The 14,316-nt window shown below is 36.9% G+C and overlaps 1 protein-coding gene across 1 annotated transcript in view; it reads right to left on the bottom strand.

Annotated features, from left to right (window-relative positions):
- The window catches only part of Git (ARF GTPase-activating protein GIT1), a 707,749-nt gene that overhangs the window by 414,085 nt on the left and 279,348 nt on the right, over positions 1–14,316 (bottom strand). The window contains exon 9 of the mRNA XM_090400625.1: positions 12,794–12,839. Coding sequence (XP_090256751.1) covers positions 12,794–12,839 — 46 coding nt within the window. The remainder of the gene's footprint in view (positions 1–12,793; positions 12,840–14,316) is intronic.

The raw sequence follows: 14,316 nt of genomic DNA, 5'->3' as shown, positions 1-14,316 counted from the left end.
AAAATACTCTGGATTAGAGAAACATATTGAGAGTTTTTCCACTTGGTTATACCATAAATTAAAGAGGTGAAGAAATTAATTTGCCGGTCTGGTTGGCCGAGTGGTTAGTGTATCCGCTCTCCAGCCAAAAGAGCATGGACGTTTGTAATTGTCTGTGGAAATGCTAGTGGTTGTGATGATGATGATGGGCAGTAGATGGCGTTTGTGCAGTTGCGGCTAGTTGTAGTTGGTGGATTTCAATAGTGGAGAGAGTTGTAAAGTAGGTGTGCCCTCCCTCGATGAGTTTTTGGACTCTATGTAGGCATCACATAATAATAATAAAAAAATTGCGAAATATTCTTGTTTTAATTCTTTCTTCAAGTGGATATGACAGAAACATTTAACTTGCTTCAAGGGTTTTTAAGGATAGATGCAGGGGAAATGTTTCAGCATAGGGATGGAAGGGCTAGACTTTTTTGTGTGGAGAGTTCTGAATGAGTGCAATGGGTTGACAGAGTCAGTTGCGAGTGATTTGTTTATTAATGGGTGGATAGATTGTGTCTCCCGCGATGAGTCTTTGGACTACATGGAGGTGCCTGTACAATAATAATAATAACATACACAAGAGTTTTTGTTCTAAACCAAAATAATAGTCAGCCACCTTTATTCTTCAGCTGCTTTTATTATTCAGAACAAATGGAATCTGTCTATTACATGTAGGTATTTAGTGGTTACTTCTATATCTTTTCCTCTTTACTGAAGTGATGGCATACCAGCTACTACTCTTCAAAACATACCATATTTCCTAAGTTTCCTGAGATTTGCAACAGTAAATTATAATAACTCCTCTTGAATCCCTGTGTTGTTAATATTATAATTACTATCAAACCTCTAAGATTCTAGAGATTCATCTTGGATGGTCTCAGTCACTACATATTTATCATATTATAATCATCATCAAATTCCTGATATATACCCTCAAGGGAGTGTACAGGATATGATAGTAATACATGAAAAATTTACATAAGTATTAACTTCGTATATACAATTTTCCTCCAAATCAGTCTGTTACTTATCAAGACTCCAACATTATCAAATCTTATACAGTCATACCACGACTTATGCTACCCTGACTTATACAAATCCGGAGTTACGCGGTTTTTTATATGTACGTATCCTCATCCCGCTTCATGCCTCACCACTAGTCGTATCTTTCAGGTGCTGGCCACATTCGACAGTGTCGCACATGCTGTGAACAAGCACTGACGTGTTTCACGTGGTCTCCATTCGTACACAATTTTTATAGTCCACAAACCTTGCGAATGTTTAATGTTATGTTCTTGATAAAAATTTTATCACATAAAAAATAATAATGTCATCCAAAAGAAGCAAGTCCAATTCTTCTACAGCTAGCAAGAAAAGAAAAACATTGACTTTGGAAACAAAACTCAACATTATTAAGGATTTTGAAGGCGGAATGAAAATTTGTGAGCAAGCAAAGAAGTTCGATCTACAGATCTTGTTGGTCCCACCACCATAACTTCGGGGTTTTACTGTATTTCTATCTTCTAAGGCACTTTTTACTATATCAATCCAAATCCATTACAACAGTTATTCAATTTAGTTAGGGAACCTTGCAGACTTGTAGTGGATTTATTTATAGCATAAAGCAAAGAGCTGAGATTAACAACTCCAATTATGATATCCAGTTTAATGCCACTTTCCTTCATAATGTAATCCATATAGATAATGAATAACAGAGAGGATAATGTACATCCTTGTCTTACACACCAGATTTAACATTGAACCATCTTCCTGTACTTCCTTCAATTCTAACTGCTGACTTACAATTCAAATAAAGACTAAGTATTGCTTGATATAATGCCCCATTGACAGCATATAACTGTAGCATTTTGGATAGCTTCTCTCTCTTGGCACCTTGTCATATGCCTTTTCCAAATCAACAAAACTTAAATACAGATCTTTTTATATTCCCACAATTTCTCAACTATAAGCCGTAAAGTGAACATCTGATCCTGACAGCCTCTATTTGGCCTGAATCCAGTTTGTTTTTCACCAAAGCTTCTCTTCCACAATCCTTCTGAAGCGTTTCTCAAGTATACTTGCATATATCATACCAGGAACACTCAGTAGAGAAATACCTCTGTAGTTCTCACATTCAGTTTTATTTCCCTTTTTATATATGGGTACTATGAGAGCTCGACTCCAATCATCTGGAATCCGTTCCTCTATCCAGGGCTTCTGAACTATGCAGTACAGCGACTGTAAGACTTTTATACCGCCATACTTGAGCATTTCTGGTCGAATATCTACTCCTGCTGCCTTTTCACATTTCAGGCTTTTTGATGGCTTTTTTCGACTTCAGGTATGTATATGTATTCCTCAATTCATGCCTGGACAGTGTTTATTGCCACTGCTTGTTTCATTTAGCAATTTTTCAAAGTAATTACTCTATATTTCAAGGATATTTTTTTCTCCAGTTTTCACGTCACCTTTATCATCCCTGATTCCTTTTACAGCACTCTTTCCTCCATTTTGAGCTTCTTCAACAACCTCTAGAATATCTTGCCACCTCCTTGGTATTTATTTTCTATATTCTTACCAAAGTCTTCACATGACTTTTGTTTAGCTAGTTTTACACAGTGTTTAGCTTTCTTACATTTGTCTCTGTATTCTCTAAGAGCTCAAGCTGACTTATTTGTCAGGAACTTTTGATATACTTTCTTCTTTTCTTTCACTGCCTCTTTAACTTCCTGTGTCCACCATGGAGTTCTGATTTTCCTATATTTACAGACAACCTCACCGCATGCCTCTCTGGCTGAATCAATCAGTGTTTTCTTCAGGGCTTGCCACTAAATCTCCGAGGATAGCTTCCTGTTCTCAAACTCTTTCATTTTTTTTTTTAAATAATCTTTGTGTATTTTAGTCTATAGTTCACATCTGAGAGTTGCTCAACTTTAATTTGCTTTAAAATTTTTTACATGATCTTCTTTTCAATATGCAATTCAATTTTATTCTTCTCAAGACTAAATGGTGATAACTTCCGATTTCAAATTCTCTGTACACTCTGGTGTCTTGCACTAGGGAGAAAACATCTCTATCAACAATTACACAGTCAATGAAACTTTTCTTATTCCTTTCCTCTTCTCTCCATGTGAATTTGTGTTCATTTTTATTTTGGAAAATTGTGTTAATAATAACCAGTCCATGTCCTGAGCAGAAATCTAACAGGTATTTGCCATTATTATCAGCTTTGCTCTGACAATCATTTCCTACTCTGCTATTTAGATCTCCAACAAGGACCAACTTTTCCTTTTTCATTGTGTCAGTTGCTTTTTCTAAACCATCAAAAAAATTCCTCCACTTCAACCTTAGTAGAACCTTCTGCGGGACCATAGGCACAAACAAATCTCATTGTCCAGTTCCCCATTCTGATATTTGCCCACATCACTCTACTTGAGACTGCTTTCCATTCAAGAAGATTAGCCTCGTATTTTGTGTTAAATACTATGGCTACTCCTTTTCCTTGATTGTTATTGCCTGCATATAGAATTTTGTATTTATTACTCAGAAAGATCTCACCAGTTTTTGCCTTTTTTGTTTCAATCACTCCTATTATGTCGATCTGGTACTTATCTAATTCCTCAGCTAGCTCCATTTCTTTGCCATTCAGGCTTCTTATATTTATAGTATACCAATCTTGAACTCTGGTGATGCTGGGTTGGGGTGAGTTTTAGGATTTGTTCCAGTAGCTGACTTTCTGTTGTTTGCCCTGTTTCCCTGGCGAAAACAACGGGGACCTTGTTTAACCGGGCGATGCCACCCAGCCGGCATGAAATTCTGTCATGCTGAACCATGATTTTATGTTTTGGTTTAAGCCAATAAGTATACAATTTGGTCGGCACAATACCAAATTGTCAGCCCATCCTCATTCGTTCAATATTCAGGTAGATACCTAACAATGTGCACCATGAGAAGGTGAGGATTGGACATTAGGTCAGAACCCGGGTGGTTTCTCTGCATTCCTTTAAAGGCTATGTGGAGGTCTCCTCTCAGTTATATAGCTTATATGGTATTCTGGCAACTCGCTCTACAAATCCCAAAAATCTATTCCTCGCTTCCTCCTTCACTGCCCAAAAATACTTGCAAGGAGTGGTATTTGAACATCATTTGGACAGGTGTTCTAATGTGGGCATGGGTTAAAATATCCAACACCTGCAAATTTTGTCCTCCTTCCCTCTTGGAACAGCATATGCAATTTATTGGGTAAAATGTTTCACTCTTTAGTCCAGAGATACCAAATGGCTATAATGACAACATTAACAGTAGAGTCTATAGCTACAACACAGTTTCTCTCAAACAATAATACACCTATTATTCTGTATTTCAATCTCATTCATATTTCTCACATTCAGAACACACTATGGCGATGAAGTCCACTCATCCATGACTCTCTAGGAAGTTAATCTACTTTTCACTCTATTACTCATCACACTCTTATACAACTTCAATGGTTGGTTTTCCCCCTCCCCAACACACTTTATATATAATTTCCTGTTTTAATCTTATAAAACCCTGACCAAATTCCATATCATTTCATCTTTTCTCTGACTACCTGCTCTATGATTATACATTTCCTTAACTTTTCCTCATAACAAGCATTCCAAAGTCCTGAAAAAAAAACAACCACAGAACCTCTCCATCGATGAAATTTGCATACAATAGTACAACCACGTCCTCATTTCTACATGCAAGTTCTTCCTTATTACAGAATCGGCAATATGGTATTCACAGTTCTTTCAATACATCCCATGTATTTCATATTTCTGCCACCCATTACCCTTAAATTCCAAATTTCATCCCTTCCCCATGCAAAATTTTACCAACACGGCCTAACACTTCCGTATATCCAAGTGCAAATTTTGCACACTTACCAAATGTATACAGAAAATATATACCCTTAAAATTTTAAAATCTCAAGTTTATTTGTTAATGAGATATCTTATGGATAACAGGGATATTAATTTGTTTACAATGATGGAAAGTTGGGAAGTTATAAGGAATGATGCTGATCTAAAGTCCCTTCTGGAATATTTAAAGACTTATGCTAAACAAAATTTACACTAGCAAACTATCTTTTTTTTTTTTTTTTTATGTTGTTCCCAACTATGAAGGGAACAAATGGATAGTTGTTCCCAACTATCCATTTGTGTCTATCCATTGATATAGTAGATAGCAGCAGTGCTAATGATGCAAGTAACATTCAAGAGCACACACTCTGTTCAAGGAAGTGGCAGAGATGAAACAAGTCCTGCTGAGGCACTTTTCTTTGGGTGCAAAAATTCATGATATTAGCTCCTCTGGATGCAAAAAGGTAAGTCGAAGGAAATGATTGTTTTGGTTGGTACAAATGATTTGAGAGGCGAGAAGTATTCTATGAGGAGAGGATGTAAAGGAGTTGTTAGAAGAAACAAAACTGAAGGGCGAGAAGGTGAAGACTATATCTCCTACCACGTTATGATAGAGAAGAACTGAGGGGGAGGGCAGTGATAGCTAACGAGTCTATACATAGATTGTGCATAAGGAATGATTTAAAATTTATGGATCTGTGGTTTTTCTTTGATGGAAAGAAGGACAATGATGATGTACTGCATCTAAACAGTTTTAGTGTTAGTGTCTGGAGTGAGAGAGAGAGAGAGAGTTTTGTTCACTGAGCATGCTTTTTTGTGCAAATTTAGGGAAACTTAATCAATTAGGGTGAAAGCAAGTGAGTTTGTGTAAAGGCACCCCCATGAAGAGAATGAGTGTGAGAATGACCAAGTGAGGAATCTAGTCTTTCAAGCAAAAATATTGATTAGGATAGTCAATTCAGAGAGTAAAGATGGGGGACTAAAGGGATGATGCAATTTCTATATATTAATGCCAGAAGTATTAGGAACAAGAGGGAGGTGTTTTTGACATTGGTTAAGGCAACCTTGCCAAAAGTTATTGGCATCAGTGAGACTTGGATAACAGCAGATGATGTAGTTGCAGGGATTGAATGTGAAGAGTTTAGTATTTTCAGGGAAGACAGGATGGGGCAGGCATACTGCTGATGAGAGAAGATGAATTTCAGCCAAAAAGAATAGGAGACAAGCAGGAGGGTGGCTGTTCATTTGAAGTAATTTGGTGTGACATTAAAGCCAGTAAGACAAAATATATAGTTGGTTGTTGCTACAGGCAAGGGAGTTCTACAGATGATCTGGAAGACATGCATTGCCAAACTAGTACAATCAGTACAGGTCGAGGGATTATTATGTAGGATTTCAACTATGGAGATATGGATTGGAAGGAAAAAAAGATCATATGATAGGAATGAAATAGAATTTATACACCTGCTAAGATATAATTACTTAAGGCAGCACATAATAGAGGGGAGTAGGGGGTAAGAGAGTATTGGACCTGGTCATATGATCAGAAGAGCTATCCAAGGTGACAACATTGCCTCCAACTGATGAGTGACCATGCGGTCTTAACTTGGGAGATTGTAAACATGAGGAATATTCTATCAAGGAGTATATGTGGAACTACAAGGGGTGATTATGACATGCTTAGGAAAAAGTTTAAATCTGTACCATAGCATAAAACACTGCAGGGTAAAAATGTTAGTAGTGCATAGGATATAGTTAAGGATCATCTAGAGAAAGCAATTAAATTACATACCTATAATAACAAGGGTTAATCGAGCAGGAGTTTAATGGATGAATAATATCATTAAGCATGAGCTGCAGAAGAAGAAAATGCTGCAGAGGGTATATAAAGAGAAAGGTGACCAAGCAAACTCGTGAACAGTACAGGCCTCAGGCAAAAAAAGGTGACCAGCATGGCAAGGAAGGCAAAATCAGATTATGAGAAAAATCTAGCTGAGGAAGCCAAAGGAAATCCCAAAGAGTTGGGATTTCCTTTGGCAAATAAGATGAAGAATGACTATAGAAGGATTTTATACAGGACGTTATAGGATAGATGCAGGAGAAATGTTTCAGCACTTGGCTAGAGGGACCAGAATGACTATGGAAGATTAACCTTAATGAGTGATGATGGTCACGAGGAGACTGAAGTGGATAAAATAGTTGAGTTACTGAGTGACCATTTTGCAAGGGTATATCATCTTAGTCAGGTTATTGCTTTAACCGATGTGACAGACACTAATGTGGGACACAGAGGTGAATGAATTGCAGATTCTTAGGCAGGATTCAGAGGTGAATGACCTGTGGAATGTTCCCTATGAGGACAGATTGAAGGTGTGTAGTTTGCAGAAGTTGGTTGATAAGAAAAAGAGGGGATATGATATAAACATTTAAGTTGCTTAAAGGATTTTATAGGATAGATGTAGGAGAAATCTTTTGGCACTTGGCTAGAGGGACCAGAACAAGGGGTCATTCCTGGAATTTCAATAAAGATGGTTAGTAGGGGGTGTGAGGACTAGACTCTTTGCTTGGAAGGTTGTGAATGAGCAGAATAGGTTGCTAGATTCAGTTGTGAGTGCTTTGTTTGTTAATAGGTTCAAGGAGAGATTATGATAGATTATGTGGATAGATTGGGTCTCCTGCGATGAATCTTCAGATTACATGAAGGTGTCTAAAATATATGCAAACCTATAGTACATTTTGTACCATTGGTGCCAGGAATATTGTTTTCTATTTTTTTATCAATTTATACAGGGTAAGCCTAAAAGAAATAGACAGTTTAAACACTTTATAAATTGAAATTTGTTTGTTACATCAGAAAGCATTTAGTACTGTTTTATAGAAAAAGTCCTCAAGTTTATGACCTCTGCTTTTCGTTTGTCTTATGACGTCAGCATCACGTGAGCGCACTTGATGTAAGAGCAGTTATGGCTGCTAGCCAGGTGGAGAAGGCTTTCTTCGTGATTGAATTTGCAAAAACAAATTCTATTACTGTCATGCAGCATCGTTTTACAACATGGTATGGTAAACAACCATCCACAACGCAGTCAATCTACGATTGGAGCAAGAAATTTATGGAAACTGGTTGTCTGTGGAAGGGGAAAAGTCCTGGGAGATCACCTGTATCCGAGGAAACAGTGACTCACGTTCGTGAGACTTACAAGTGCAGTCCGAAGAAGTGGACAACACGTGCAAGTTTAGAACTTCAAGTTCCACAAAAGACTGCGTGGAATATCTTGCGTAAACATTGACGAATGTTCCCTTACCGGTTGCAATTATTGCAGAACCTCAGTGAAAATGACAGAATCCTCCGTCACTCATTCTGTATGGACATGCAGCAACAGAGTGAAGAAAGTGATGATTTCTTTGACTGGATAATTTTCGGTGATGAATCAACTTTCCACATTAGTGGTACAGTGAACAAACACAACATTCGTATAAGGGGAACTGAAAACCCAAGAGCTGTAGTGGAGCATGTGAAGGATTCACCCAAATTGAATGTTTTTGCACTGTATCCGTAAAAAGGCATATGGACCATTCTTTTCCAGGAAAAACAGTGCATGGAATAACTCACCTAGACATGTTATGTGAGTGGCTGATTCCTCAACTACAAGACGACAATGACAATTTCATATTTGTCCAAGATGGCGCTCCGCCGCACTGGCACCTTGAAGTTAGAAATTACCTGGATGAAACTTTGCCTTGCCGTTGGATTGGACAGTCAACCACCCAGAACATGGCTCTTACATGTTGGCCACCAAGAAGTCCGGATTTAACATCCTGTGACTACTTCTTATGGGGGTACATAAAGGACAGACTTTTTGTTCCTCCCCTCCCTACAAGTGTGGACGATCTTAAACAATGCATCACGGTAGCTGCTGCGACTGTTGACATGGACATGCCGAGGAAGCATTTGGGAAGAAATGGATTATCGCATTGATATTTGTTGTGTTACAAAAGGGTCGCACATAGAACACTTGTAACTTACCTATGTAAACTTTGGGACATACTCTTCAAACTATGTAAGTATTTCAGCCATGCTATTAAAACTCTTCTTTCTGCAAAACTTTGAAAGAGTCTATTTCTTTTAATAGCATGGCCTCCAATAAGTAGGGAGGTGGTCTCACACTGAGCAATGATATTCATCTCCCACCTAAAATGTTATGATATACATTTCTGTTGATATACATCAACTATAATAAACTAGTCTTGTGGTCCCTACAAGTTTGCTAAAGTTGACTACTTTTTACCATTACTCAATTAGAATACACTTCATGGTAGTTCATGTGTGGTGTGATCAAGACCATGATCAGACCACATATGAACAATTATGCATAGATGTGGTCACATGACTTGCACTGTGATGAGGAAATTATGGACATGAGCTAAAGTAACTAAAGAAATATCTGAACTCTTTGATTATGGAGACATTATGGAGAGTTTAACAGATAGGTAGAAAAGATGTCTTATTTAAATATTTTATAAAAAATTTTAAAATATCAACAGAAATGTATATCATAACATTTTAGGTGGAAGATGAATAAAATTTTTAAATAAAATAAAAAGAGGTGAGCAACAGAATTTTCACATTCAGAGTGGCAGGTGAGTAAAATGCAAGCTGCACAGATGTGGTCACAGATTACTGCTGCTGGTTGAAGAAGGCATCCCATGATAGGCCTGATGACTCACGTAAAGAAAGGCTTAGGTGCTGGTCGTTATTCATAATAATGCTTAACGGTATAACCCAGTGTTTCCCAAATTTTTCCTATGACGGAACACTTCACAAATCCTGAAATTTTAATAGAACAAACACCTTAGTCAGAGTTGAGTATTGTCAGCCTTGTATTTAATGTAAAGCTAAGCGCACACTATGGCTACAGGACACTATCGCTGTGCTATTAAGGCCAGTGCGCACCGGCCTTAATAGCACAATCCACACGCAAAATGAGGAGCGCCTGATTTTCAAACATGTTTGAACTTGTCACAGCATTTAAAACTATTCCAGGCCCATATTAATTTTGATTATTTTTCACAGAACACTTATTCACTTTCCGCAGAACACAATTTGGGAAACCCTGGTATAACCAATACCAAAAGAGAAAAAAAATACATTTATTAAACTCACCAATATTTTTCTGGATTTCTAACTAGCATTATCAGAGCATAATGATAACTGTGACAGCACACAACACTAAACTATGCAACTGTAGAAAGAACTTAAATTGTAACTGACACCGAATGTCCTTACATGCTGCCCTCTGTGGGTTGGATACAAAGTTAATTTAGAGAAGTCCAGCTATTGGGTCTTAAAATGATAGGCTACCAGATCTTTGGTAAATTAATGAAACCACACTTGCTGAGGTTGGGAGAATGCCTCATAGCTGATGCTAAGAATAGACCTCTCAGACCTGTAACAACTTCTATATAATATAGAGTTTTTCTTCATCTGATCCTAAGTGAAGAAGTATCCACCACAGCATGGTCTGCCAATTCCGACTTGCCATACAGATGATCTCAAATGTAATTTTTGTGTTCAAGACAGATGTTAGCTGATCTACCAGTCTGTCCATAGTAGGCTAAACTGTAGGCACAATGAACTTTAAGTACTCCAGGATGTAGTCAATCATTAGGAGATTGTACACCTCTGTCCAAAAAGAAACCGAACTTTTGATAGAAAATAAAACACAGGCCAATTATAATTATTCAAATCATTTATTTCAATCAATATACTCTCCCTCAGCTTTGAAACAGAGTTTGGCATGGTCAATTAATTTGTTAAATGAGTTTTTTTATATCAGTTTTTGGGATACTGTTGAGGGTCGTGGTTATTGCCGCTTGAACGTTTTTGATGGTGTCATATCGCTTTCCTTTCATTGACAAATGAAGTTGGGGGAACAAAAGAAGTCACAGGGAGCTAAATCAGGTGAATACGATGAGCGATCCAACACACAAACTTGGTTTTTGCTCACAAACTGTCTCACAATGTTGGAACGATGAGATGGTGCATTATTGTGCAAAAGTGCCCAGCTGCCTGCATCACGATATTCATGCCATATGTGATGAATTCTTGCTATCAATCGCTTCAAAACTTCGAGATAAAACTCAAATTGACTGTTTGGCCAGGTGGAACGAATTCTTTGTGGATAATGCCCTTGGAATCATAGAAACAATTCAGCATTGTCTTTACTTCTGACTTCTCCAAGCAACTTTTTTTTGGATGCCCTCTTCTAGTGGTCTCCACCTCAGCAATCTGGTGCTTTGTTTTGGCTCAAACTCAAAACACCATGTTTTGTCACCAGTAATGATCGTTTCAAGGAAGCTTGCATCCTTACGATCAAGTTTTAAGGGGGTCTTGCAGAGTTCAATTCGATACATTTTTTGGTTGTTAGTCAACTTGTGGGAACAAATCACGAATTCAATTTACGAAGGCCCAAACTCTCAGTCAAAATGTTGTGCACAATTGATTTGAATCCCCCAATCCATCTTCAATCAATCTCATGTACGATTTCAGGTTTTCTTTGATGAAATCATGCACTTTTTGGATGCTAACTTCGCTCACTCCAGTTTTTGGATGGCCCAGCTTTTCGTCCTCCTCAAGAGTCTCATGACCACTTTGAAATCGCTTAAACTACTTGTAAACTTGAGTACTGGCTAAGCATTCATCACAGTATGCTTTTTGAAGCATTTGATGTGTTTTGGCAAAACTTTTACCAAGCTTAAAACAAAAGTCAATTGCAGCTCTCTGTTTGAAACTCATTTTTCGACCGTTCATCAAAACACGCTGTCACTCTTGGCACTATAACTTGGCTTCTAATGAAACATGACATAAACAGTTGACACAACACTAATGAAGTTGCTGCTTTAGACAACAAAAAGATACAACAGGTGGCGCCACCAGTTTCTTCTATTTTCGAAAAGTTTGGTTTATTTTTGGACAGAGGGTGTATGAAAATAGCTAGCCGAATGGAAGGTTTGAAAGTAGTATGGAAATCACATTTGCAGAGAACTTGGGCTATTTTTTCTGTTTCAAGGGCTGTGTCATTTGAAACCTATTTCTGAACGCTCTTCATGCTGTTGTGATAGTTATTTAATTCACAGAGGGCACCATGTAAGAACAACAGATGTCAGTTATAATTTAAATTATTTCTACAACTGCTTAGTTTACTGCTCTGTGCCTGTCACAGTTATCATTGTACTCTGATGATGCCAGATAGAAAACCAGCAAAATATTAGTGTTATAAATGTATTTTTTCCCTCTGGGTGTTGGTTACATCGTTAAACATTATTATGAATAATGAACAACATCTAAGCCTTTCTTTATGTACAAATTCTACGTGGAGAAGAAACTGTACACAAAACACGTCAACTCAATAAGTTGAAACAAAATTATTAAGACAACTCAACTGGCTGGCCTTCCTTAAGAGGTGTCCCGACAGCTCTTCCTTAAGAACTGGTAAGTAAACAGTACTTAACACCATTCCAAATTGTCTAAGCTTCTGACAGAAGTTTAATTCCACAACAGCTAAATGTATTTATATGAGGGCAAGTGTAGCACTAATTCATGAACAGAGATTGGCAGCACTCAAATCCAGTTGGAAAAAATCAGTGCTGTAATCACCACACTATACAAAGAGCTTTGGGAAATACTTAATCCAGAACTGTGGTCTATTCTAATCTCCATCTCTGAAAATGCTGAAAAGGCACATCTAGTTTTGATCTCTCTCTCTCTGTATTGTTACTTGACTTCTGGTGTGTGTGTGTGTGTGAGAGAGAGAGAGAGAAAGTGTAAACTTTTGTAAAGTCATTTATGCTTTTAAATGTTACAACTTTAATATTAAAAAACTTACCTGTCAGCCATTTCTGGTATTATAAAATGCTGACCAGAACGGTGATCTAAAAAAACAATACAATGTCTTTTAATTATTATTAATGCAAAAATAATTACTACAGAAATTAATTTAATCCTAAATTAATTAATATAAAGACTAATTATATGAAGAGCCAAAGGCTTCAATTCGGCAACACGAACTTATTTAAGTTTTAACTGAAATAAGTTCATGTCGCCGAATTGAAGCCTTTGGCTCTTTATATAATTAGTAATTTATTAAGACATCTTCTTGGCAATTCTCATAGAAGGGATGCAAGTTCTGTTTGCTACAAACTTGATATTAACAAGGTCTACCTACTCACTGATGAGACCTCAATAAAGGTTGAAATCGGTCAGTGACCTTATGTCATAATGTGGTAGTGACCTTCTCTCATAATGTAGAACAGTAATACAGCTCCTAGGAGCTAAGTTCACATTACGGGTAAATACCAAGAATAGTGATCAGAGCTTGCTCCACCCTTACTATGAGTTGCCTCAGTTTGCACTACCAAAATGGGTCAGGTGATGTACTATCCAGGTATCTGCTTACGCTTGGAATCGCCGAACTTTATATAGTTTCTATATTCGGCATGAAACTCTTTGAGTTTATTATTCGGCTAAGAAAATATATGGGATGTAATATCCCTTGACTTAAATTAATATAAAGAATTTATTATATAGATTCACTCTCAGCTAAGTTTCAAGACTTTACAAAAGAAAAGGATTTCTTTCCCTGTTTTCATGAATTTGAGTAAATTCAAGTAAACAGACTTGATATAGCATACCCATGAATTGTATCCAAAATTGCATTATAACAGTGCTTGGTAAGAGCAACTGTGATTGGTGTGACCTTCTAAAAAAATCTGCTATTCTTTGGAATCCCCAAATCCTCTTTCACTACCCTCTTTCTTCTACACCAGGAAAGTGTATTGCCTTTCATTACAGATTTGATTCCTTTGGAATCCTACAGACTTATAGATGACATAAAACTTCTGATATTATAATTTGTCAGGTATATTATACTTGACAAGTTTTTACTAAATAGCTTAAGGAAATTACAACGTACAATAGAATATACATTAAAATAAATTTTAATGCACTTCCAATATTTCAGCAACGTCACATTGCCATTACCACAGGAACTTAAATACAAGACATGTGAACGCAAGCACAACACACAGTAAATGAGGAACGAAGCAGGAAGCTATTCTTTCTCCTATTGGAAAATAGGAGAAATATTTCGGTCTGGAAATATGCTATTTTCAGACCGAAATATTTGGTTAATTAAATATCTTTCTTGTGTTTACGTGCATATATTATTCAACTTAAATAAGAATCAAGGCCTAATCCTACAAGATATATGGAAAACTAATTAGATCATTTAACCAAAAAGAAATGAATTTTCATGAAAATCACAATAAATATCTCAACAAATAAAGCATTGTACTTGTGACATGCGTATTGTATCATGCACAGTGACAACTTTATATAATTTTTAGAATT

This window comes from Typopeltis vanoorti, chromosome 1, assembly GCF_054136105.1.
Source record: "Typopeltis vanoorti isolate ZY-2024b chromosome 1, IOZ_Tvanoo_1.0, whole genome shotgun sequence".
Taxonomy (NCBI): Eukaryota; Metazoa; Arthropoda; class Arachnida; order Uropygi; family Thelyphonidae; genus Typopeltis; species Typopeltis vanoorti.
The sequence above is the reverse complement of the archived record's forward strand: the minus strand, read 5'-3'. Positions and strand labels throughout refer to the sequence as shown.